General features: G+C 49.3%; 1 protein-coding gene across 1 annotated transcript in view; it reads left to right on the forward strand.

Annotated features, from left to right (window-relative positions):
- Positions 1-978: 978 nt before the first annotated feature.
- Positions 979-26,937, forward strand: part of C3 (complement C3) — a 36,032-nt gene continuing 10,073 nt past the window's right edge. The window contains exons 1-27 of the mRNA XM_019964329.2: positions 979-1,134; positions 1,950-2,142; positions 3,089-3,251; positions 3,360-3,430; positions 5,215-5,309; positions 5,413-5,495; positions 5,600-5,690; positions 5,805-5,907; positions 6,038-6,164; positions 6,698-6,813; positions 6,914-7,060; positions 7,967-8,176; positions 8,312-8,518; positions 9,889-10,047; positions 10,598-10,727; positions 12,086-12,157; positions 12,326-12,523; positions 14,955-15,066; positions 15,355-15,440; positions 18,713-18,855; positions 18,954-19,166; positions 21,608-21,674; positions 21,775-21,861; positions 22,572-22,775; positions 23,368-23,443; positions 23,702-23,861; positions 24,835-24,933. Of these exons, the coding sequence (XP_019819888.2) occupies positions 1,061-1,134; positions 1,950-2,142; positions 3,089-3,251; positions 3,360-3,430; positions 5,215-5,309; positions 5,413-5,495; positions 5,600-5,690; positions 5,805-5,907; positions 6,038-6,164; positions 6,698-6,813; positions 6,914-7,060; positions 7,967-8,176; positions 8,312-8,518; positions 9,889-10,047; positions 10,598-10,727; positions 12,086-12,157; positions 12,326-12,523; positions 14,955-15,066; positions 15,355-15,440; positions 18,713-18,855; positions 18,954-19,166; positions 21,608-21,674; positions 21,775-21,861; positions 22,572-22,775; positions 23,368-23,443; positions 23,702-23,861; positions 24,835-24,933 (3,486 nt within the window). The 5' untranslated portion in view covers positions 979-1,060. The remainder of the gene's footprint in view (positions 1,135-1,949; positions 2,143-3,088; positions 3,252-3,359; positions 3,431-5,214; positions 5,310-5,412; positions 5,496-5,599; positions 5,691-5,804; positions 5,908-6,037; positions 6,165-6,697; positions 6,814-6,913; positions 7,061-7,966; positions 8,177-8,311; positions 8,519-9,888; positions 10,048-10,597; positions 10,728-12,085; positions 12,158-12,325; positions 12,524-14,954; positions 15,067-15,354; positions 15,441-18,712; positions 18,856-18,953; positions 19,167-21,607; positions 21,675-21,774; positions 21,862-22,571; positions 22,776-23,367; positions 23,444-23,701; positions 23,862-24,834; positions 24,934-26,937) is intronic.

Genomic DNA, 26,937 nt, shown 5'->3' on the forward strand with positions numbered 1-26,937 from the left:
AGACCCTGATGGCTAGCAACAAGAGCAGGAGGAAGGTTACCTTTTAGATATTGAACCATATGACTATATTACCAATTCTTATGCAACAAGTTAAATACAATTTTTAATAATAATAATATCCCAAGAGGATGTTTTTAAATTTTTTTTAATTGGAGGATAATTGCTTTATAATGTTGTGTTGGTTTCTGCCACACATAAACATGAATCAGCCATAGGTATACACATGTCCCATCCCTCTTGAACCTCCTTCCCCTAAGAAGGCATTGATGTAATACAAAAGCTAGCCATGGGACTTTCCTCAATTATGACTTTTTAGCCACTCAGGCCTCTTGACGAGATTAGGTGAAGGGAATTCCAGGCTCTCCTTGCCCTAGAAAACATTGTCCTTGGATAGTGAACTCCTACACATACTTCAAAGCCCAGTTGAAATGTCCCCTCCTCCAAGAAACCTTCCCTGACTCTCCAAGAAGCTGAGTCCCTCTCCACTGGAGAAAACACTCTGTGGGGCTAGGAGCATTGATGCTGGACTCTGTCCCCGGCCCCCAGCCCCATGCCAACATGGAAGATTCTGGAAGTGGAACATGAGATGCTAGCACAGAAATGGACTCACAGGAAGAGTCTGGTGAATAAATGCATGCTTAAAAGTAGACTGAGGGCCAGGACCAGATATCTGGAGTTGGGGGCAAGGGGTGGCTCTCTGCCCTTTGCTTTCATCTGCTACCAAGTAGATGTAACAGGGAAAGGTCCCTGATCACCAGATGGCCATGACCCGGAGGGAGGCCCGGGCAGGAGGTTGTTGTGTCTCTGTAGCTGAAGAACATGGCCCCGGGTTACTTATGCCAGGCATGCTGGCCCTACAGATTGAAAAACTTAGGAAACAGTATTGAGAAATCTGGGGCAGTCCCAGGGAGGAGGGAGGCCGCGGGGAGTGAGGGCTGGTCAGAGGAGGGAGGAAGCCAGGAGCCAGATAAAAAGGCAGACTCCAACAACCTCAGCTCACTGCCCCCCTGCCCTCTCCCTCCGTCCCTCTATCCCTCCTTCCCTCCACTGCCCCGGCACCATGAAGCCCACCTCAGGCCCCAGCCTGCTGCTGCTGCTTCTAGCCAGTCTCCCCATGGCCCTGGGGAACCCCATGTGAGTAGTCACAGCCTGACCCCCAAAAAAGGCTGCTTCAGAGACGAGAGTGTGCATTTGTGGTATGCGGCCCTGCATGTGTAGGGCGTATGCGGTGATGAGTGATTCTGCAGGAGAGGTGATCTGGCGTCCTGGACATTTGACCGTCATAGATTCTGGGAGTTTGTAGTTTCAGGTTTTAAGGGTCTAGAGATTTCGCGTGGGTGTATGTGGCTGAGGGCGTGGATCTGGATCTGGGGTGCCACAGGTTTAGGGAGGAGTTTGGGATGGTCTTGGCTGCCCTGGTGGCTCAGCAGGTAAGGAATCCGCCTGCAATGCAGGAGACACAGGAGACGCGGGTTTGATCCCTGGGTCAGGAAGATCCCCTGGAGGAGGGCACCGGCAACCCACTCTGGTATTCTTGCCTGGAGAATCCCATGAACAAAGGAGCCTGGCCGGCTACAGTCTAGAGGGTAGCAAAGAGTCGGACACGATTGACGCCACTTAGCTCATAGCACATATGGTGTTCCAGGGCTGGGTGTTTAGAGACTTGGGGTGTTTAAAGATTTCGGGATTAGAGCTCCTGGAATAAGTGGATTCAGTGGTGAGTTTGGAAGTCTTGGAAGAGGTGGCACCTCTCATTTTGGTGTTGAGGAGTTGATGGGATGTGAAGCACCGCCCCTGCCTCCTCCTCCCCCGCCCCGCCCCCAGTTGTCTGCCGGTCTCCGGATCCCCTGTGAGACCAGGGACTGGGGCAGAGCGCTCACCCTGGGGAAGGGCTGGCAGCCCGGGCTTCCGGGGATGACAGCGCCACGCCCCATGCTCCCCTCCGGCAGGTATTCCATGATCACCCCCAACATCCTGCGTCTGGAGAGCGAGGAGACTGTGGTGCTGGAGGCCCACGGAGGACAAGGGACTATTCAGGTCTCGGTCACCGTCCACGACTTCCCGGCCAAGAAACAAGTGCTGTCAAACGAAAACACCCAGCTGAACAGCAACAATGGCTACCTGAGCACCGTCACCATCAAGGTGGGCGCGCCAGGGAGCCCAATCCTGCTGCTGCCGCACCAGCTCCGAGAGTCCTCCACGCATCCACGTGGCTGAGCTCTCTGAGCCCCACCCACACTGCCTGAGCCCCGCCCCTTCTGAGTCTCCCCCTCCCCCATCTGAGCCCTCCCTTTTCTGAGCCCCTCCCACTGCTTCATCCAGTGCTTTCTCTGAGCTGTCTCCACCTTCTTTTTTATTTTAAATTAATTAATTTATTTTAATTGGAGGACAATTACTTTACAATATTGTGATGGTTTTTGCCATACATCAGCATGAATCGGCCACGGGTATGCATGTGTCCCCCTCCATCCTAAAAACCGCTTCCACAATTCTCCCCACCCTATCCCTCTGAATTGTCCCAAAGCACTGGCTTTGGGTTCCCGGCTTAAAAAAAAAAAAACAAAAAACTTTTAATTTATACTGGAGCATAATTGATTAGCAATGTTGCAGTAATTTCAGGTGTACAGTCAAGTGATTCAGTGATACATATACATGTATCTATTCTTTTCCAAATTCTTGCCTCATTTAGGCTGTTACATAATATTGAGCAGAGGTCCCTGTGCTATACAGTAGCCCCCTGATCTCTCTCAAATCCACCTCCTTCCAAGCCCTAGGATCTCTGAGCCCTTTCCCATTTCTGAGCCCCCGCCCTCCAAGCCCCTCCCTCTCTTAAGCCCTCTTCCTTCAGAGGCCCTTCCATCTGAGTTTTCTTTTTGAGTCCCTTCCCCTTCTGAGCCCTCCCTCCTCTGAGCCGCCTCTTACTCCCCCTTCCCATCCCTCCCTCTGACTCCCACCCCCTCTCTTACCCTCCCGCCATCTCAGTACCCCGTTACTCCCCAAATCTGGGCAAACCAGAATTGATGGGCAGGCTGTGTTGTGAAGAGGGCAGGTGGAGCAGACCCCTAATGATCTCTTGGTTCACGCCCAGATCCCGGCCAGCAAAGAGTTAAAATCCGACAAGGGGCACAAGTTCGTGACTGTCGTAGCGACCTTCGGGAATGTCCAGGTGGAGAAGGTGGTGCTGATCAGCCTTCAGAGCGGGTACCTCTTCATCCAGACGGACAAGACCATCTACACCCCAGGCTCCACGGGTAAGGGGCGGAGAGGGGTGGCTGGAGAGGGCGGGATTGGGGAGGGGCAGGGCTGGGGGAGGAGCAGAGTCTCACCCAACTCTCTTTTTCTGTCCCACCACCTCTCAGTCCTCTATCGGGTCTTCACTGTTGACCACAAGCTGCTGCCCGTGGGCCAGACGGTTTTCATCACCATCGAGGTACCAGCCAGCCAGGGCCCCAGACTTACCCGGGGCTGAGACTAAGGGAGAGACAAAGAGATCGAGACAGAGAAAGAGCCACGGACGGAGACCCAAAGTCAGAGGCATATAGAGAGGTCGGGAGAGGGGGCCGGGAGCCAGGGAGACCACGTGGGGCGATGCTTGCTTGCGCCTGAGGATTCTAGCTCCAGATAGACACCCGGTCACTGTGTGACTCTGGACAGGTCACTTCACATTTCCGCGTCTGTTTTCTTCATCAGAAGATTGGGATGATGACTGACACTAATTCTCTAGTGCCGCCAGAGGGCGCCCGTGAGCACTTGAGTCAGGCCCTGCCCCCTCCTCAGCCCCCAGCCTTCCAGGGCTCCCACTTCCCTGAGAACAAGTTTCAAGTCCTCCTGTGGCCCACAAGACTCTGCAAGACCTACCCCATCCCCTCCGTGCCCTCGCTGCTTCCCTCTTCTCCTCGGCTTACTGTGCTCCAGCCACACACCAGTCTCTTCAGGCAGAGCCCTGCCCCAGGGCCTTTGCATGGGCTACTCCCCCTACCCAGAAAACCCTCTTCCTGGAAATTTCCACACAGACCGCTCCCTCACCTCCTTCAAGTCTTTGTTCCAGTGTCCCAATTTTACAGTGAGATCTCACTGAGTGCCCTGTAAAATTGCAACACCCCCTCTCCTTCTGGCATCTTGTAAATGGGATCTATACATTTTATTAATTGCACCTTCCCCTAACCTCCACTGAACATAAATTCAGTGCTTGGCGGGTAGTAGGATAAATAAAAACTTACTGGAAGGAGGGAGGGAAGGAGAGGGGAGAGAGAAGCAGGGAGAGATGGGGAGGGAACCATACATGTAGAATGAAGGGAGAGAGAAGGGAGGAAGACTGGGGCATGTCCTCCTGTGGGGATCTTCCTGAGTATTTATTGAGATTACACAGAGCTAACAAGGACCAGGTCCTGAAGGCTGTGAGCTGGCTTTAGAGATTTAGGGGTATACAGGGAACAGGATACACATCTCCCCTCAAGGCACAGTGCTCAGCTCCCAGCAAATGTCACCCCGTACCAACAGAAGCATGTTATCCACAGTGACCTTAATTTCCAAGAGAAGCCAGAAAATTGGATTTCTATGTGATGTCTCCTGATGTTTAACTGTTGGCAATGCATGAAATCACATGTGTATGAGGTCTAGCCATGCAACATTGCTATGTCAAAAAGGCAGATGTGGGCAGTTATGTGTGGTGTATGTATGTGCTAATCAAATGCTTAGCACAGGGTCCTGCATCACAATAGATGACACATGTCATCTATTTTTAACATTTATTTATTAGGTTGTGTCGCGTCTTAACTGCGGCATGTGGAATCTAGTTCCATGACCAGGGATCGAACGTGCAATCCCTGCATTGGAAGCGTGGAGTTTTAGCCACTGGACCACCACCAGGGAAGTCCCAAACGCTAGTTATTATTTGTTTTTGGAGAGACGCTGATCATCATCAGCTCTTGCCTATATTAACATTTCCCAAACCAGTGACATAGGAGTAATAATTATCTTTTTCCAGATATGCTCATTGAGCACAGAGAGGCTAAGTAACTTGCCCAAGGTCACACAGCTTGTAATTGGCTCAGTGGGGATTTGAACCCAAGCTGACTGGCTCAGGGGCACGTTCTTCACCACTGCCCCTGTGGACCTAACACAGAGAAAATGTCCAGACACAGACAGGGAGGGGCAAGCCAAGAGGCAAAGCCTCATCTCTGAAGAGCCATTTTTCTCTCTGTCTCCTGACAGACCCCTGATGGCATCCCTGTCAAGCGGGACTCCAAGTCTTCTCAGAACCAGTTTGGCATTTTGACCTTGTCCTGGAACATTCCAGAGCTAGTGAAGTATGTCAGGTCCTCCAGGAGGGGGTTTGGGGCTCCCCTACCCCAGGAGAGGGAGTGGGGGGCCGCCAGGTCTGTCCAGATCACCAGCCTACCTCCCCCACAGCATGGGGGTGTGGAAGATCAAAGCCTACTATGAAGATTCTCCGCAGCAGGTCTTCTCCGCTGAGTTTGAGGTGAAGGAATATGGTAAGAGGGTCCAGGGAACTGGGGTTAGGGGGTAGGGGGATGGGGGAGTGCATCAGGCTGGGCTCAATGCTGGTCCCCCACCAACATGATCTGTCCCCCCCCAGTGCTTCCCAGTTTTGAGGTCCAACTAGAGCCTGAAGAGAAATTCTACTACATTGATGACCCAGATGGCCTGAAGGTCAACATCATTGCCAGGTGAGGGGCAGGGGGAGGGGCCAAGTGGGGGGAGGGGCTCAACCGAGGCCAACGCTAGTTTGGAGGAAGACTCATCTGCAGAGGGGAGAATCTGAGACTGTCCCTGCATCGCAGGTTCTTGTACGGGGAACAGGTGGACGGAACAGCTTTCGTCATCTTTGGGGTCCAGGATGGCGACCGGAGAATTTCATTGACTCACTCCCTCACCCGTGTTCCGGTACCTAACAGAGGCCCTGTCTGGTCTCCCCCACCCTAAACACCCTTCCTGTCTCCTGTCGTCTGAGCCCACCCCCTGGTCCCTAACCCCAGGTCCCCCCTCCGCCATGAACCCTTACTGTCTCCCCCAGATCAACGATGGTAATGGGGAGGCCATACTGAAACGTCAGGTTTTGCTGAATGGAGTACAGCCCTCCCGAGCTGATGCCCTGGTGGGCAAGTCCATATATGTGTCCGCCACCGTCATCTTGCAATCAGGTGAGGCCCAGTCTGGGGGCGGAGGCCCAGAATGAAAGGGGGATCCAGTCTGAGAGGGGAGACCCAGAATGAAGCAGGGGATCCAGTTTTGAAGGGGGAGATGCAGTCTGAGGGAGAAGGCCAAGAAGGAAGGGGGCAGGATCCAGTCTGACAAGGGAGGTCTCATCTGAGAGAGGAAGCCCAGAATGAAGGGAGGGTCCAGGCTGGCAGGGGAGGTCTAGTCTGAGGGAAGAGGTGCAGAATGAAGGGAGGGGGGATCCAGTCTTACAGGGGAGACCTAGTCTGAGGGAGGAGGCCCAGAATGAAGAAGGGGTCCAGTCTGACAGGGAAGAACCACTCTGGGGCATAAGACCCAGTGCAAGAGGGAGACTCATTCTGAGGGTGGATGTTCAGAATGAATGTGGAATCAGGTCGATGGGGAAGATACATTCTAAGGACAGAGGCCCAGTACGAAGGCAGAGTGCAGTCTGACGGGGGAAGCCTGGTCCTGAGGGGTGGCCCAGGAGCCCACCCTCATGGCTGGCCCCCCTCAGGCAGTGACATGGTGGAGGCAGAGCGCACCGGGATCCCCATTGTGACTTCCCCCTACCAGATCCATTTCACCAAGACCCCCAAGTTCTTCAAACCTGCCATGCCCTTCGACCTCATGGTGAGACCCTGGGCAGGACTGCACCCCTCAACACTGCTCCTGAGCACGATCACACCCCTGGGTCTGCCTGAATGCCCTCCACCTGCCCCTGTACCCACAGGTGTACGTGACAAACCCCGACGGCTCCCCCGCTCGCCACATCCCGGTGGTGACCCAGGGCAGCAATGTGCAGTCCTTGACCCAGGATGATGGCGTGGCCAAGCTAAGCATCAACACACAGAACAAACGGGATCCCCTGACCATCACCGTGAGTTCTGGGCCAGCCTCAGGGGACTTAATTTTGTAGACTGGGGTCCTGACATGTGCACAAAAGGATCCTGTCTTGGGCATAGAGTGGGTTTCTTTCATTTGCATAAAGGGATGTGCCATCCACAGAGATGTTTTCATTTGCATAGAAGGGCTCTTTTTATGTTTTCATTTATTTGATTGAAGTAGAATTGACTTACAATGTTGTGTTAATTACTGCTGTACAGCAAAGTGATTCAGTTAGACATATACATATGTCTTTTTCATATCTTTTTCCATAATGGTTTATGACAGGATATTGAATAGAGTTCCCTGTGCTGTACTGTAGGGCTTTGTTTATCCATTCTATATATAATAGTTTGCACGCATAGATGTGTTCTCATCTGCACAGCAGGGTCCTACCTTCTAGATGTCTGCTGCCCAGATGTCTTCTTATTTTAAATTATTTACTCATTCATTTTTGGTGGCACTGGGTCTTTGTTGCTGTTTGCCAGCTTTCTCTAGTTGTGGGGCTTGGATTTCTCATTGAGGTGGCTTCTCTTTGTTGCAGACCACAGGCTCTAGGGTGCACAGGCTCGATAGTTGTGACACACAGGCTTAGTTGCTCCACAGCATGTGTAATCTTCCCGGACCAGGGATCGGACCCATGTTCCCTGCATTGGCAGGCAGATTCTTATCCACTGTGCCATCAAGGAAGTCCCTGCCTAGACATCTTATATGGACACTTGTGATGGCATTGGGCCCACCTGGATCATTCAGTCTCCTCCCCATCTCCTTAATATCCTTAACCTAATCTCATCTGCAAAGTCTTTCTCCTCACATAAAATACCCTGGTCTCAGGGGTGTGGATTTAGATGTCTCTGGGGAGGGCGGGTGGGCATCATGGCATCCATCTTTCCCTGACCAGGTACGCACAAAAAAGGACAATATCCCCGAGGGGCGACAGGCCACCAGGACCATGCAGGCCCTACCCTACAACACCCAGGGGAACTCCAATAACTACCTGCACCTCTCTGTGCCCCGCGTGGAGCTCAAGCCTGGGGAGACTCTCAACGTCAACTTCCACCTGCGCACGGACCCCGGCGAGCAAGCCAAGATCCGCTACTACACCTACATGGTCCGTGGCTTTCTAGAACTCCCAGTATCCCCGGGAGCCCTCATCCATCCCAGATTCCACCCCCCACCCCCGTCCCTGACTCCCACCCATTCTCCCGCTCACCTTCCTGATCCTTATACCGAACTGTCCCCCCAGATCATGAACAAGGGGAAGCTGTTGAAGGTGGGACGCCAGTACCGAGAGCCCGGCCAGGACCTAGTGGTATTGCCCTTGACCATCACGTCAGACTTCATCCCTTCCTTCCGCCTGGTGGCCTATTACACACTGATTAATGCCAAAGGCCAGAGGGAGGTGGTGGCCGACTCCGTGTGGGTGGATGTCAAGGACTCGTGTATGGGCACGGTAAGCTCCCTGGCACCTCTCTGTGCCCATCTGGAGACCCTCCACCTGGCTGTCCCTCTCCCCGTCTTGTGCCTCTGGCTCTGTCTCTCTCCAATCTTTTGAGTCCATGCCTCTCCCCATTTCAGAGTTCCTGCCTCTCCTCCTTTTCCATCTTATTCTTCCATCTCTTTCAGCCTCAGTTTCTTCATCTTTTTTTTTCTTGATATGGACCTTTTTTTAAAGTCTTTATTGAATTTGTTACAATATTACTTCTGCTTTATGCTTTTGGTGTTTTGGCTGGGAGGCAGGTGGGATCTTAGCACCCCAACCAGGGATCGAACCTGTACTCCCTGGATTGGAAGGCAAAGTCCTAACCACTGGGCCACCAGGGAAGTTCCCTTAGTAGCTTCTTTTTCTTCCAGTTTTATTGAAATGTAATTTACACACAGTACTAAGTTTAAGGTGTAGAGCATAATGATTTAACCTAGGTACATCATAAGTGATCAGCACAATAAGTTGAGTGAATAGTGATCACCTCATAGAGATATGAGATTAAAGAAATAGAAAAAGAAAATCTTTCCCTTGTGGTGAGAATTCAGGGTTTCCTCTAACGACCTTCCTTATATAATGGCACAGCAGGGTTAATTACATATATTTATTATGTTGTACATTACACCCCTGGTACTTAAAACTGAAAGTTTGTTTTTAACCACCTTCACTCAATTCCCTCTCCCTTTACCACACATCTGATCTCTTTTTCTATGAGTATGTTTGTTTGAAGTATAATTGACCTATGGTGGTGGTTACACGCTAAGTCATGTCTGACTCTTTGAAACCCCATGGACTGTAGTCTGCCAGGCTCCTCTGTACATGGGATTTCCCAGGCAAGAATACTGGAGTGGGTTGTCATTCCCTTCTCCAGGGGATCTTCCTAACCCAGGGATCAAACCTGGGTCTCCTGCATTGCAGGCGGATTCTTTACCAACTGAGCTACAGGGAAGTGCCTAATTGACCTATGCCACTATGTTAGTTCCTGGTGTACGACATTTCTACAATCCACATATCAACATATTTCTGTGTGTTTCAAAATGCTCACCATCATGAGTCCTGTTAGTAACCACATGTCACCATACAAAGGTCCTATGTGCTTATTGACTATCTTCTTCACACTGTGTATTTGATCCCTATGACTCATTTATTTCATAAGTAGACGCTTGCACTCAGTATCTCTCTTGCTCCTGGTTTTCTCTCTTTTCTTGATTTTCTGCCTGATGCCAGTTTGGCTTGCTTCTTCCCCTCCCCTTTCAGTCCAGCTCAAGACCTCCTCTGTCTTGGGCTTCTTGAGGTCTTACAGGGCTGAATTCCCCCTCCAACCTGCTCCCCTCCCATAGCTGGTGGTGAAAAATGGTGGGAAGGAAGAGAAACACCATCGACCCGGGCAACAGATAACCCTGAAGATCGAGGCTGACCAGGGGGCCCGAGTGGGGCTCGTGGCCGTGGACAAGGGCGTGTTTGTGCTGAATAAGAAGAACAAATTGACCCAGAGAAAGGTATGCCCCAGAGTCGCTGAGGTTGGTTCAGAGATGGCATTGGGTTGAGGTGGGAGTGATGCTTATTGTCGTTCAGTCACTCAGTCCTGTCCAACTCTTTTTCAATCCCATGGACTGTAGCCCACCAGGCTTCTCTGTCCATGGCATTTCCCAGGCAAGAATACTGGAGTGGGTTGCCATTTCCTTCTCCAGGGTACCTTCCCCACCCAGGGATGGGACCTGTGTCTCCTGCATTGGCAGGCAGATTCTTTACCACTGAGCCACCTGGGGATGATGCTGGAGAGGAGCAGATAGGTTGAGCATAGAGGTCTGAATGGATGTAGACACGGGGATGGGTTGAAGTCAAGTTGAGGATGAGAATGTGGGTGGACAAAGGTCCACGTTGGAGATGGTGCTGGGAATGGACGCAGTCCAGAGTCCAATTCTGGATCGTCCATCGTGGCCTGCCAGCTTGGGGAACAGGATAAGGATGGATGGGGTGGGGCTGGATGGACAAGCTGGCCAGAGGGTGGTGGCCCTTCTGACCCTCCGCCTGCACTCCACCCCGCAGATCTGGGACGTGGTGGAGAAAGCGGACATTGGCTGCACCCCAGGCAGTGGAAGAAACTATGCTGGCGTCTTCACGGATGCAGGACTCACTCTCAAGACCAGCCAGGGCCTGGAGACCCAGCAGAGGGCAGGTGAGGATGCAGGGAAAGGCAGGGCAGGCGAGAAGCAGGGCCTCCATCCCCCAGATACTGAGATCATGTTAAGGGCAGGGCTCTGGGGTGCAGGTTGGGGTGTTGGAAGTCCCGCCTCCACTATCATCTCGCAAATCACTTCTTTCTGAGCCTCGGTATGGGCCACAATAACACTCCAACATCACGGCGGGGGTGGGGGTGGGGGGAGGCTGCAGTGGGGAGGAAACCAAGGACACATCAGTCAGTCAGTCAGTTCAGTCGCTCACTCATATCCGACTGCAACCCCATGAACTGCAGCACGCCAGGCCTGCCTGTCCACCACCAACTCCCAGAGTTTACCCAAACTCATGTCCATCGAGTCGGTGATGCCATCCAGCCATCTCATTCTCTATCGTCCCCTTCTCCTCCTGCCCCCAGTCCCTCCCAGCATCAGGGTTTTTTCCAATGAGTCAACTCTTCTCATGAGGTGGCCAAAGTATTGGAGTTTCAGCTCAGCATCAGTCCTTCCAATGAACACCCAGGGCTGATCTCCTTCAGAATGGACTGGTTGGATCTCCTTGCAGTCCAAGGGACTCTCAAGAATCTTCTCCAACACCACAGTTCAAAAGCATCATTCTTTTCTTCACAGTTCAGCTCTCACATCCATACATGACCACTGGAAAAACCATAGCCAGGACCTTTGTTGGAAAAGTAATGTCTCTGCTTTTGAATATGCTATCTAGGTTGGTCATAACTTCCCTTCCAAGGAGTAAGCGTCTTTTAATTTCATGGCTGCAGTCACCATCTGCAGTGATTTTGGAGCCCCAAAAAATAAAGTCTGACATTGTTTCTACTGTTTCCCCATGTATTTGCCATGAAGTGATGGGACCAGATGCCATGATCTTAGTTTTCTGAATGTTGAGCTTTAAGCCAACTTTTTCAGTCTCCTCTTTCACTTTCATCAAGAGGCTTTTTAGTTCCTCTTCACTTTCTGCCATAAGGGTGGTGTCATCTGCATATCTGAGGTTATTGATATTTCTCCCCACAATCTTGATTCCAGCTTGTGCTTCCTCCAGCCCAGCGTTTCTCATGATGTACTCTGCATATAAGTTAAATAAGCAGGGTGACAATATACAGCCTGGACATACTCCTTTTCCTATTTGGAACCAGTCTGTTGTTCCATGTCCAGTTCTAACTGTTGCTTCCTGACCTGCATACAGATTTCTCAAGAAGCAGGTCAGGTGGTCTGGTATTCCCATCTCTTTCAGAATTTTCCACAGTTTATTGTGATCCACACAGTCAAAGGCTTTGGCATAGTCAATAAAGCAGAAACATAGTAGGTGCCTAACCCATCTGGTTCCCCTTCCACCTGCCTTTAGATCCGCAGTGCCCGCAACCAGCCACCCGCCGACGCCGCTCGGTGCAGCTCATGGAGAAGAGGATGGATAAAGGTGTGCGCCCTCCGCTGGTCCCCACCCATTCTGGATCCCAGCTAGAGAGGGAAGGGGAGGGTCTGACCGTGGGGAAGTTCTTCCTGGGCTGTGTCCTGAGTGTCTGCTGCTTCGAGGCCAGCAGCTGAGGGCGCGCGGGACGTGTCGGGGAAATCTGTGTTCCCATAGCGGGTCAGTACAGCAGCGATCTGCGCAAGTGCTGCGAAGACGGCATGCGGGACAACCCCATGAAGTTCCCGTGCCAGCGCCGGGCCCAGTTCATCCTGCAGGGCGACGCGTGCGTCAAGGCCTTCCTGGACTGCTGCGAGTACATCACTCAGCTGCGGCAGCAGCACAGCCGCGACGGCGCCCTGGAGCTGGCCAGGAGTGAGTCCTGTGGCGGGGAGGGCGGGCCTGTCCGAGGTGGGAGGAGGAGCCAATCCGAAGAGGGTAGAGCCAATCTGTTCAAGGAGCGGGGAGTCCAGTCCTAGGGGGAGGAGGTGCCTGTCCGAAGGAAGAGGGGGTCTCTATCCAGCGAGTCCGAGGTGAGGAGGAGGCCTGTCCGGAGAGGGAGGAAGACGTGCCTGTCTGAGGGAGGAGGAGATCTCCAGTGGGGCAAGGAGATCCCTGTCTGAGAGGGAAGGACGTCCTGTCTGAGGGGGATGCGGGTCTGTCGCAGGTGGAAGAAAGTGCCTGTCTGAGGGAAGAAGGACCTAGTCTAGTGGAGAAGACTCCTTTCCTGAGGGCAAGGAAATTTCCTGCCTGGGTGGATTAGCCTGGCCCTGGCCCCAGACCCTCTGAAGTTTGACTTTACCAGTGCCCAGGACACCCCTCCCTCCCATGATCTGAGGGATCATTCTAGAAGATAGAGCTGGTCACACTAGTTGCCAGTAGGAAGACATGAGATGGGTTATAAGCTTGCCTTTACCAAAGAAAACTAATTCATGTTGCCTTATTAAGAGACCTGCTCAACCTTTGCCCAATGTTCAATCATTCATTCATTCATTCGATTCTGGAGAGGACATGTACACAGTCAAAACTCTACATCTCAGGCCACATCAATCTTAAGCAAAGCCAGGGCTTCTCTTAGAAGCCCCCTTTAAGCAAAATCAGAATGGTCTCACCACAAAGTGGCCTTTACAGAACTGACACAGTCTCCACGGCCATCTGTTGAGAGACAGAGGAGCCCGGTGTGGCCTGATCCCACCATTATTCAGTTTTTAAAATTTTTGGTTATGCCATGTGGCATGCAGAATCTTAGTTCCCTGATCAGGGATTGAACCTATGCCCCCTGCAGTGGAACTTCGGGACCTTAACCACTGGACTACCAGTGGGAGAAAAGGAAGTCCCTCTCCTTTTCTTTTTGTTTTTTAAAAATATATTTTAGTATGTCTTAATTAGAAGACTTCTGTGCCAGAATGGGCTTTGTTGAAACTGAACTATCTGCAGATAACTTCTCAAAAGCAGCCACTGCCAAAGTCAAATATTTCTGAATTCCTTTAGCTGGAAAACTAGCAACCCCTTCAACCCTCTACCCCACCAAAAACATGATTCCCAACATACATGAACACAGAATTCTACCTTCAGTCTCTTTGCAAATTATAATGACTAGGCATGCTACTCTCTGCTCCAGTGACCCAAGACTTTTCTTTCGCAAAGAAGAAATTTAGACAATGTGTGTATGATTTACACACACGGATGACTTTTTTCCCCCAGCATTATGTCATTTTTTTAGCCAACTGGGGGTGATACAGAGGGTTGATTAAGAGTTAGTATCCCAAGGCACTTTCATAGATTACTCCAGAGTACTGGGCTTCCCTTGTGGCTCAGCTGGTAAAGAATCTGCCGGGAGACCTGGGTTCGATCCCTGGGTTGGGAAAATCCCTTGGAGAAGGGAAGGGCTACCCACTCCAGTATTCCGGCCTGGAGAATTCCATGGACTGTATAGTCCATGGGGTTGCAAAGAGTCGGACATGACTGAGCGACTTTCACCTTCTTCGCTTTTATGGGTGGATTTAAGTATCTATGGAATTCCACCTACTTTGTGGTTAGGCAGAAAAGTGAAAGTGTTAATCACTAAGACTCTGACTCTGTGACTCCATGGCTGTAGCCCACCAGGTTCCTCTGTCTATGGGATTTCCCAGGCAAGAATACTGGAGTGGGTAGCCATTTCCTCCTCCAGGGGATCTTCCGGACCCAGGGAACCTGTAAGTCCTGCATTGACAGGCAGATTCTTTACCATCTGAACTACCAGGGAAGCCCCAGAACCAAATTAAAATCTGTTCATCATTGTTTGAGGAAAGCCCAGCCAGGATTAAACTCTATTCTAGTCCAGCTTTGTGTACTTGCTGATGGGGTCAAGATGACTTTTAAAGACCACTGTCTCTTTGGCAATCTCCATCAAGTCCAGAGAATCTCTCAGCTAGCCCCATTGCTTTCAGGATAGACTTAACCATCACATGGTTAATGTAACACAGCAGGCATGGGCCAATGATGCTTTTAGAGGCTCTTTCATGCAAATATTTTCATTCCCTTGAAAATCAAAGGGGAAAAAACAAATCAACCCAATGCAGTGTGGCTTATTTTCACCTTTATACCAACATGGTTGTAAAATGTGACTTTTAATATTTTTTTTTATGGAGAAAGGAGCCTCTTGGGGCAAATGTGCCTAGGATCCCTGGAAGTGATCATGTGACCTTGGGTGTGTCCATGCTAGGAATCCCTCTAGGGGATGATAAAGATAAATATCTAAAAGGGACAGTGGAGGGAGCAGGAGGGGGGATTCAGTCTGTTTTAACCCCCCACCCCCCACCCACAGGTGACCTGGATGATGACATAATCCCAGAGGAGGACATCATTTCCCGAAGCCAATTCCCCGAGAGCTGGTTGTGGACCGTCATTGAGGACCTTAAACAAGCAGACAAAAATGGGTAAGGCTGGGATGGCCCCACTTCAACCTATCCCCAGGCCAGCTTCTATGGTCACCCTAGATTGGACACTGCATTTGCATGCCCCTCAAACCCCCTTCTTTTGTGGAATCATGGTGGAAGCACACAACCCAGCCTAGAAAATAGAGTTGGGGCTACCTAAATGTACCCACCTCCAGCCCCCTTCCAATCCTGTCCCTTGGGGCCCCTCCCTACCTGCTCTCCCCCTGCATCCTGCTAGATGTCTTCTCCTAATCACCGCCCCCCCCCCCCCACTTCTCCCTGGACCAGAATCTCCACGAAGCTCATGAACGTGTTTTTGAAAGACTCCATCACCACTTGGGAGATTCTGGCCGTGAGCTTGTCAGACAAGAAAGGTGAGAGAGGATGGTGGTCCGGTCCTCGGAGGCCGGGACCCCAGATCCCCTGAGCATTTTCTCATTCCATCCTGACAGATCTTTTGTTTCTTGGTGGCTGACACTTTGCCCTGGTTACTAGAGAGGGATTAGAGTGCAGAATGTGAGTGACATCGTGATTTGGTAAATAGACTTTATTTTTAGCGGTTTTAGTTCAGAGCAAAATTGAGAGGCTGGTGCAGAGACTTCCTATGTACCATTTTCCCTGACCACATACACAGCCTCCCTCACCATCTACATTGTAACAATTGATGGACACATCATTATCTTTGCTAGTTCTTAGCTGACATTAAGGAGAAAGCAATGGCAACCCACTCCAGTACTTTTGCCTGGAGAATCCCATGGACAGAGGAGCCTGGTAGGCTATAGTCCATGGGGTCACATAGAGTCGGACATGACTGACGCGACTTAGCAGCAGCAGCAGCTGACATTAGGGCTCACACTCGGTGTCTTACGTTTCTGCGGGTTTGGACAAATGTATAAAAACACACAGGCTTCCCAGGTGGCGCAGTGGTAAAGAACCTGCCTGCCAAGGCAGGAGATGCAAGAAAGGCAGGTTCGATCCCTGGATCAGGAAGATCCTCTGGAGTAAGAAATGGCAACTCGCTCCAGTATTCTTGCCTGGAAAATTTCATGGGTGGGCTACAGTCCATGGGGTTGTAAAGATTTGGACACGACTGAGCGATTGAGCGTACACGTGCATAAAGACATATATCCACCATATCATATAGAATTATTTGCTATATGATGTATTATTCTATAATATCATAGAGAATAATTTGCAACAACAACTTGGTAGGGGTGATGTTGCCATGATAGTGAGTCAAGCAATTAAGAAAAAATAAAAGAGGAAGCGGGATGAAGTGAGTGATTGAAACATCAGCAGGTAGGCTGTGAAACACAACAAAAAGGGGTATGCGTATCCTCCCCCGCCACTGCCACCAACAGCTGCGTGTGGGACCCTGACAAACCCTAGTCAAGTATGAATGATTTAGAGCTGGTCTGGGAATGGGGCAAGGAAAGTGAGGCACTGACTTTGAATGCAAAATTAGGTGGGTGCCAAAAAATCTCAGTCATCAAGGTAAATTGTATTTTCATGCAATAGTTTTTTAAAAGATCAAAATGAATGCCAAAAAAAAAAAAAAATCCATGATGTACAAAATACCTAGATTTTAAATAAAAACCAGCACTGTGTTGAACCCTGTTAGAGCTTGAGGCCAAAGGAAAGATGTGTTTCATATACATATTTTCTGTCCATTTTAAAGGTTATTTTTTTTCCAGAGCATTAAAGTAGTTGAAAAACTATTAAAAACACACACAAAAAAGATGTATTAAAACTCACAGCATTAAGTGTATTTCATTTATACCACACCCAGTTACTCTAGTATACGTTTATTTAGTTATAATTTATCATAAATTATACGCAAGGCACATAGTTTTCCTTCTGCCTGGGACTCCAAAGCCACTCAGCACAGTTCTGGTTTGGGGTCCCCATCCCTGTTTCAAATCAGGGCATCTTCATATTTGCCTGTTGTGCATTTCTGTATACCAAGGTTCTGTCTGAGGTTTCCTTTACCTAAAAAATGTTCCTGCAGCTTGAAAAAAAAATGTAAACTACCTTTAGACCCTTGCCTCTTAAGCATGTTCTCTGGACTAGCTGCAATCTGGTCAAGAAGCTTTACCTCGGAGTTTGTTAGACATTATCTTTTTTTTTTTTTTAACTTTTTTATTTTATATTGAAGTACAGCCGATGAACAGTATTGTGATGGTTTCAGGTGGGCAGTGAAGAGACTCAGCCATACATATCCATGTATCCATTCTCCCCCAAACTCCCCTCCCATCCAGACTGCCACATAACATTGAACAGAGTTCCCTGTGCTATACAGTAAGTCCTTATTTGTTGCCCATTTAAAATATAGCAGTATGTATAAGACATTTAGGCTTCCCTTATGGCTCAGTCAGTAAAGAATCTGCCTGCAATGCAGGAGACCTGGGTCTGATCCCTGGGTTGGGAAGATCTCCTGGAGAAAGAAATGGCAACCCACTCCAGTATTCTTGCCTGGAGAATCCCACGGACAGAGGATCCTGGCGGGCTACAGTCCAGAGTGTTGCAAAGAGTCAGACACGACTGAAGCAGCTTAGCATGCATGCAACCAATAGAACTTGAAAATTTTAAACTTAAGAGCTCTTATGGGGTAAAGAAAGAGTATTGTTAAAAGTGGGGCGCTTCACAAGCCCAAGTCCCTGAGTCCAAATCCCACATCTTTCTCTGGGCAGCTGTGTGGCCTTAATCAAGTTACTCAGCCTCTTGATGCTCATCTATAAAATGGGCACAACTGAAAGAGTAACTACTCAAAGTGTTGGGATTTTATAATAGTTATAATAGTACCGGACACATTGTACATGTTCAATGAGTGTGAACTATTATTTTTATTATTGGAGTTGAGCATATTTTAGGGGTCAAAGAGTAAATGCCTTTTGGAGATGTATAGACGCCTCCTTAAATGACACAGATCAGATATCAGAAGTCAATTCTTTTTTAAAAGATATTTCTTTTTATTTATTTATTTGACTGCACTGGCTTTTAGCTGCGTCATGTGAGATCTAGTTCCTTGATCAGGGATCAAACCTGGGCCCCCTGCATTGGAAACCCAGAGTCTCAGCCACTGGACCACCAGGGAATTCCCTTTTTTAAAAATTGAATTATGGTTGATTCACAGTGTTGTGTTAGTTTCTGGCTTAGTCATTTCTTTTTAAGAGATTTTCTTTTTGTCCACTCCATGTGACTTGCAGGATCTTAGTTCCTTGACCAGGGATCAAACCCCCCCAACCCCCGACCCCCGCCACGATGTGCCATCTATGTGTGTGTGCTTAGTGGCTCAGTCATGTCCAACTCTGAGACCCCATGGACTGTAGCCCGCCAGGCTCCTCTGTCCACAGGATTTCCCAGGCAAGAATCCTGGAGTCGTTTGCCATTGCCTTCTCGAAGGGAATCTTCCTGACCCAGAGAACGAACCCACATCTCCTGTGACACAGGCAGATTCTTTACTATCTGAGCCACCAGGAAAGCCCCCATATTATGTCTATGGGCTTCTGCAAAGACCTTGGGATAGCTCCCGCGGTTAAGTGTAAGCACTGAGACATTGGTAGGGGCAAGAGTTTGGACCCAGTCCACCCTGCCCAGTCCTCTGACCCACTCCTGACACTCTGTGTTCTGTTTCCACTCCGGGCAGGGATCTGTGTGGCTGACCCCTATGAGGTCACTGTGATGCAGGATTTCTTTATCGACCTGCGTCTCCCCTACTCGGTGGTGCGCAACGAGCAAGTGGAGATCCGAGCGATCCTCTACAACTACCGGGAGGCGGAAAATCTCAAGGTGCGTCCCTGGCGCAACAGAGGCATGGAGGGCGCGGGGACTTGGGGGAGCGAGTCTGTGGCACGTTCTCCTGACCCCATACTCTCTCCCCCTGGCAGGTGAGGGTGGAATTGCTCTACAATCCAGCCTTCTGTAGCCTGGCCACCGCCAAGAAGCGCCACCAGCAGACTATAACGATCCCAGCCAGGTCCTCGGTGGCGGTGCCTTACGTCATTGTGCCCCTGAAGATCGGCCTCCACGAGGTGGAGGTCAAGGCTGCCGTCTACAACCACTTCATCAGTGATGGTGTCAAGAAGACCCTGAAGGTCGTGGTGAGTCCTTGGGGTACCTGCTGCCCCTTGTCCTTCAGGAGAGGCTCCGGTTCTCCCTGTGCTGTCAACCCAACTTGGAGACCCAGGCACACCATAGGAGATTCAGGAGTTCTGGAACTTTGAATGGAGGGCCAGGATTAGGGTGAGGCAAGTGAGGCATTATTCTTGGGCACAGAATTTTTAGCAGACACCTGAAAACTCAGAAATCAATAATATTTTTTCATTAAAATATATTTTAATATCAAATATGACATCTTGTAACATTTTAGCACAGGAGTTTTCTTCTGACTTTAAAAATCTTGGGGACAGTTCCCTGGTGGTCCAGTGATTAGGACTCAGTATTTTCACTGCTGTGGCCCTGGATTTGATCCCTGGTCATGGAACTAAGATATCATAAGCCACACAGCACAGCCAAATAAATAAGTAAAATTTAAAAAGCTTGAGAAAATATATTTCACAGAGCAAATATTGGAAAGGAATAATACACAACTGCAAGAACTAGAACACTTCTTTTTTACCTATGAGTTTTACCTATGAGTCTTTACCTATGAGTCTTACCCTTAAAATACGCGTTAACACACAACAAAAAAGAAGACCCATGGGGAAAAAAAACTCAACCCAGAAAAAAAGAAATATGCATTAACAGTCATATTTCTGTTACTGTTTCCTATAGTGTTGAACATTTTCAAATATAATAGACAAAATCATCAACCAAAATGAAAGGATTTTAGCATCTTTCATGAGTACTTTAAAGCAAAGCATAAGATCATAAACAAGATCAAAAATATTTTAGTGCAATATTTTAAGAAATCAAAATTCATTCCCAAAACCTCTGCAATATACAAAATATCAAAATTTTAGAGACAAATTTGATGGTGTCAAACTATGTCATATTGACACCTAAAGCAAAAGAAAACTGAGTTGGGCCCGTGTATATTTTTTATCAGTTATTTTTTCCCAAAAAACATTACAGTAGTTGAAAAAATATTGAAACATTCAAAACCAAATGTATCAAAACTGACAGATTTCACATTGAAATGTTTTATTTACACCCAAATCATAATTTATTATAATTTTTATTTTCTGGCTTTAATGGAAGCAAACATATTTTTTCAACTACTTTAATGTTCTGGAATAAACCTAACCATTAAAATAATATATTTTAAAAATTACATGAAAGTGTGTATATATAGGTGCACACGTTTTTCCCCTTGCTGTGAATTTCAATATGACTCAACACAGGCACTGGTGGGAAGAAACCAGTAGTGAGCTGGAGCCTGTGATACCCAGCTCCCTAGATCCAGTATGTCTACCACGTCCCAAGTCTGTACTCACTCACGGTGGTAGCTTGAAATCCATCATGGTGGAGATATTCACACCAAGGAAATTGGCAGCACTATAAATCAAGAGCTTTTCTTCCTGGAGAGCTGGATGTTACACACTGATGAATACAACATAGGCAGGAACTCAGTCTGCAAAGGAAAAGATGGGACTCACTCCAGGCAAAAGGAGAATGGGTTCTGTGAGGGCAAATGCACCCACTGTCCTCCATGGAGGCTTATGTGCATATACACGTGAGAGCTTGTGTTGGGCCTTTGACTCTAATTAAGATGCCCCTATTTTAATTGAGCACTTACTATCTGCTAGGCACTGTGTTAAGTAGTTATGTACATTCTTTCATCTATTTTTTCTCTTTCCTTTATTATTTATTCTTGTTTACTGGCTCAAAAAGTTTCTTTTAAATTATTTGTTTTAAAATTTTTATTTTATTTAGCCCATTAAGAGGCACTGGGTTAAAAACAGGCTCTGGAGCCAGACTATTAGGTTCAAACCCAAATCCTGTTCTACTTGCTTTGTGACCTTGGGCAAGTTACTTTACCTGTCTGTTCCCCAGTTCCCTCATCTTTAATATTTATTTATTTGGCTTAGTTGTGGCACAGGGATCTTCTTCTCTAGTTGTGGCATATGGGCTCAGTAGTTGCAGCACATGGGCTTGGTTGCCCCATGGTATGTGGGATCTTAGTTCCTTTACCAGGGATCAAACCCATGTACCCTGCACTGCAGGCAGATTATTAACCACTGGGCCATGAGGAAGTCCCTCCCCCATCTGTAAAATGGGAGTGATAAAAGCGGTACCCACTCCAGTGGGTTGTTGTGAAGATTAAATGAATTAACCACAGGAGAGCAATCATCTAGGCTCATAGAAAGATTTCTAAAGGTCTTGTTACTTCTTTGTTAATTTATAATTTTATTATGAACTTGCACAACAATAGGCATGAGGAAAGAAGGAAGATGAGGCACAGAGAGGTTAAGTAACTGACCTCCAGTCACACAGCTAAGATCAGGTGGAGGCCCTCATGCCTTATACTACAGTAATCCCCAGCATATAACCAACTGTCTGTCTTACTCATGCAACTCCCCCTGCCCCTAACACCATCCAGCCAGAAGGCGTAAGAGTCAACAAAACTGTGGCTGTTCGTACACTGAATCCAGAACATCTGGGTCAAGGTGAGTCATCCACGGGAGAGGGAGTGAGGCCTGGGTGGTGGTGATGCAGAATGGGGTGGGAGGGAGCTGGTGCCATCTGTGTCTCCCATTCATCCTGCAGGGGGAGTGCAGCGAGAGGAAGTCCCAGCTGCAGATCTTAGTGATCAAGTCCCAGACACCGAGTCAGAGACCAAGATCCTCCTGCAGGGTGAGATGCCCTTGGACCCCAACCCCAGGAGACCCAGAACAATGTTGGGAGGAGAGTCATGACCCGAGAGTCAGGAGCCCAGTTCCATCCACTCTCACCCCAGGGATATTTAACCATGTGTCTCCTGCCTCCTCTTCAGCTAGAACCCCTCCTCGAACCACTTCATAGAAGGCTCCAGGCAGTACTTAGTTCAGCAAACAGCTTTTGCTGATAAAGAGGTTTACATGAGCAATATAGTTCAAGAGCAGAAATTCCAGATCTAATTGTCTTGGATGGAGAACTGGGGCAAGACGGAGCTAGAAAGGCACCTTGCATCTTGACAGCTGTGAAGTTTGGGGAGGAGACCCTTGGTTTCTTCATCTGTGATAGGAGCGAATAATAGTATTGATATCTAAGGGTATGATATCTAAGAGAATACTATATGGTATTCTCCTAGAACAGAGCCTGGGGAATAGCATGAAGCCTGGTAAAAGTATTCATGACTGTTATTACCGCTGGTGGAACCAGAGGAACCAAGGCCCAGAGTTCCCTTGTGAAGCACAAGCCCACCCCCCACAAAAGCAAAACCCCCTCCAGCCATTCAGCCATGAAGTATCTCCATCATTCACATGCCCCCAGCTGTCCCTGACCCCTTTGGCCCTAGCTGGTCAGAGCCTGAAAAGTCTGGAAGCAGCCGTGGACTTGAGTGCCATCCTCCTGCCGGGTTGCAGGGACTCCGGTGGCCCAAATGACGGAGGACGCCATCGACGGAGAGCGGCTGAAGCACCTTATCCAAACCCCCTCCGGCTGTGGGGAGCAGAACATGATTGGTATGACGCCCACGGTCATCGCCGTGCACTACCTGGACAGCACCGACCAGTGGGAGAAGTTCGGCTTGGAGAAGCGGCAGGAGTCCCTGGAGCTCATCAGAAAGGGTGCACGTCCTACCTGTCCCTCTGAGCCTGCTCCACCCCTGAACCCCGCCCCTCTGAGCCTGCTCCACCCCTGAGCCCGCCCCTCTGAGCCCACTTCATCCCTGAGCCCCGCCCCTCTGGCCTTGCTCCGCCCCTGAGCCCCGCCCCACTGAGCCAGCTCCACCGAGCCCCAGCCCTCTGAGCCGGCTTCATCTCTGAGCCCCCTCCACTCCTAAGACCCCGCCCCTTTCGGGGTCCGGCCCCTTCTCTGAGACTGCCCCCTCCCCCCTCTCTGAACCCCTCTGAGCTCCCTCTCTCGCTGAGGCCCCCTTGCCCCTGAGAACCCATTTTGAGAACCTCTTCTCTTTGAATCCTCTTTCCTCCAAGAATTCCTTCCCCTTCTCTAATCTTCCCACCTTCTGAGTCCCTCTTTAGCTCTCCGTCCTCCCACACACCCGCCCCCTACCCAGAGACCTCTTTCCTCTCTAGACCGCTGTCCCGCCCTTCACAGAATCTTTATCCTCTCTCTAAGCCCCTTCCCTCCCTGGAGGGCGTACGCCCACCAGCCACCCCCTCCACTCAGCCTCTGGTGACACATCTCTCTTCCCCGCAGGGTACACCCAGCAGCTGGCCTTCAGACAAAAGAGCTCAGCCTACGCCGCCTTCCAATATCGGCCCCCCAGCACCTGGTGAGTCTCCAGGATCAGCTTGCACATCCTCAGCCTTTCACATCCCTGAGCAGGCCCTCGATCTCGGCCTGGGGTGGTCTAGGTAGGTCTCCACCCAGAGTCAAGGTACCAGCCCGCTGAATAATCAGCATGCCACACTGGTTTAAGAGCTTGAAGGAACCAAGCCAGGCCCAGCCCCACTCTGCTCATTGGTTGGTTGAGATGCCAGTCTCCGGATCCCAGAGCCAATTGCCTCACGCTTTGTACCCACCCCCGCAGGCTGACAGCCTACGTGGTCAAGGTCTTTGCACTGGCCGCCAACCTCATCGCCATAGACTCCAAGGACCTCTGTGAGACCGTCAAATGGCTGATCCTGGAGAAGCAGAAGCCTGATGGAATCTTCCAGGAGGATGGGCCTGTGATACACCAAGAAATGATTGTAAGAGGCAGAGATTCGGGGCAGGCCAGGGGAGAGGGCACCAGAGCATCACAGGATGGACTGGAGAAAGACTCCACCATCCACCCACTGCCCAATTCACTGCGTGCGGGGACAGGGAAATAAGGGAGCTGACAGTGTCCCTCCTCCCTTGCAAAGATCAGAGACCTGCAGGATCTAGGGCAAAACGAACCCCCCCTGGCTTCCTGTTGCTCTTAAACATACAACGCCTTAGAGCTATGGTCCTAAGAGTGTGATCCTCAGGCCTGCAACATCAGCAAAATTACCTGCAAGCTTTTAGAAATGCAGAATGTCAGAAATTCTCAGGCTGGACTCTAGGTGCACTGAATCAGAAGCTTTAGGGGCAACGTCTAGGAATCCGAGTTTTAACACCTCTCCACCCCCACCGGGTGTGCTTAAGTTGGAGAATTGATGCGTAAGCCTGACCTTTCAGGCTTCCAGCCTCGTGGCCTTACCCACTTCTCTCATCATTCCATCTGTACTGCTAGGAACCTTGCTCTCCTTTGTACATGCTGTTCCTCCTGCCTGGCATGCTAAGCCCCACCCTTTGAGAGTTGACTTCTCCTCTCTGCTCAGATTGTGGTTTTAGCTATCATCTCTCCGGGACACTTTTCCACGACTGAGTCACACTCCCATAGTCCATTCTCAACGCCACATCCACTTCTGCACAGCACTCGTCACTTTCTAATTATGTATCTGTTGACAAGCTGGTTGGTAATCTGTCTCCCCTAACAGACCGAGAGGGCTGGGACTAGAATCTGGTCTTCATCCAACATCTCATCCACAGCACCAGCACATTTGCAAGATGAATGAATGAATACTAAAGAGCCTGGCCCTTCTGGAGAGACATTGGGAGAGACCCAGCCCTGCCTTGATCCACTGAGCCTACAGGGGGCGTAGGTTGACATGTGAAGACATTGGTGACCCTATCTTTGCTTCCACGCTTCTCCTCTAGGGTGGCTTCAGGGACACCAGGGAGAAAGATGTGTCCCTTACAGCCTTTGTTCTCATCGCGCTGCACGAGGCTAAAGACATTTGCGAGGCACAGGTCAACGTAAGTGTCCCCGCCCTCCCCTCCCCGCCCTGCCCTCCCCCACCAAAAACACACCCACCTGAGGTGAGATTTGCTTTCAGGCCATTTCCAGTGCTCCCAGTGCGCTAACAGTCACCACAGTGGCCATAATAGTGTCCAACATTTACCTGGCAATTAAGATCCCAGGTGGCTCAGTGGTAAAGAATCTGCCTGGAATGCAGGAGATGTGGGTTTGATCCTGGGTCGGGAAGGTCCCCTAAAGAAGGAAATGGCAACCCACTTCAGTATTTTTGCCTGGGAAAGTCCATGGACAGAGGAGCCTGGCAGGCTACAGTCCATGGAGTTGCAAAAGACTTGGACACGACTGAGCGACTAAACAACAAAACAAGAGTCTCATATGTTTAATTCCTGTAATCCTTTTAACAGCCCAAGAGATAGGCTACTCTTATTGCCCCCAGTTTACAGAAGAGACAACTGAGGCACAGAGAAATCAAAGATTGGGTCTTTTCTGCCTGCTTTACCATTTTCAGAAAGTTGTAGCCAAACCCAACAAAAAGCCCCTTCAGCTTGCTTTCCACGAGACTCCTACATTCATATTCCTGTGTGTTAGTCACTCAGTCATGTCCAACTCTTTGCGACCCCATGAACTATAGCCCTCCAGTCTCCTCTGTCCATGGATTTCTCCAGGCAAGAATACCAGAGTGGATTGCCATTCCCTTCTCCAGGGGATCTTCCTGACCCAGGGATTGAAACTGGGTTTCCTGCATTGCAGACAGATTCCTTACCATCTGCACCACCAGGGAAGCCCTTCATATCCTTATGGCTTCCCTAAAGAAAACTGAGGACACAAAACTAAAAATGGAAGGAAAATCCTTCCTGGAGATCTTTAAGGGGATTCTTAAAGGGGTCCATGTCCATGACCCCAAAGGATCACCCAGTGGCTCAGTAGTAAGAATCCACCTGAAGTGCACAGGAGACGCAAGAGACGTGGGTTCGATCCCTGGATTGGGAAGATTCCCTGCAGTAGGAAATAGCAACCCACTCCAGTATTCTTGCCTGGGAAATCTCATGGACTGAGGAGCCTGGCATAGGGTCTCCCATAGGGTCACAAAGAGTCAGTCACGACTGAGCATGCATGACCCCAGAAGGGAAAGAATTAATAATGTAGGCTTTTTGCTGTCCCCTATTCCTCTAGTTTGGGTTCTGAAGGAGAGAAGCTTAGAAAGACAGCCTTAGAAAGACAGCCTGTAATCACTCCATCTGCTTTGCTCTGGGGTTTTGAGATTGGGTTGTTTGACTTTTAGTTTCCCTAGTGGGGAACTTCAGGATCTCTCTTTCAGCCAGCTGCTTCTTCCTTCTCAGGACCCCAGAAAAGAGATGGAGTGGAGGGGGCTGCTACCATTAATGCTGGTGACCTTTAAACCAGGATTTCCTGGTTCCAATCTTGGAGATTTGAGAGAAATTATAGTAGAAAAGAGCACCAGGACTGTGGGGTCAGACAGAATTGACCTCAAATCTTGACTCTCATGTAGCCTTTGTCAGGCCTTATTGTGTGCATTTGTAAAATAGGTATAATAATTTTTTGCACTTTTTAGGACTCTCTGAGTTATCTCAGAGGCCACGTGTGTGTCCTGGTTGTCATATGTGTGACTAGATTGTGCAAAAATAAATGGGAAATTTATTTTAGGGATCTAAGAATTTATAGAGTTCAAAAATGAAAGTAGGAATCTGGTAGTCCAGCGGTTAAGACTCCTTGTTTCCACTGCAGGGAGTATGGGTTCATCCCTGGTTGGGGAACTAAGATCCTGCTTGCCATGCATTGCAGCCAAAAAATTAAAAAAAAAAAAAAAATGAAAGTAGCTTCAAGGACTCTGCCAGAATTCTTTGTTCTTTATGTTCTCCATGTCTTCCAATCCTTTCTTGCCCAATAATTCACCTTTGCCTGCCACCCAACCTGCCTGGCAGAACATGGCTGTCTTCCTTGAGGAAATAGTCAGACCAAGGCTAGAACGGTCGGATTCCCAG

The sequence above is a fragment of the Bos indicus genome, chromosome 7, assembly GCF_029378745.1.
Source record: "Bos indicus isolate NIAB-ARS_2022 breed Sahiwal x Tharparkar chromosome 7, NIAB-ARS_B.indTharparkar_mat_pri_1.0, whole genome shotgun sequence".
In the NCBI taxonomy this organism is placed as follows: Eukaryota; Metazoa; Chordata; class Mammalia; order Artiodactyla; family Bovidae; genus Bos; species Bos indicus.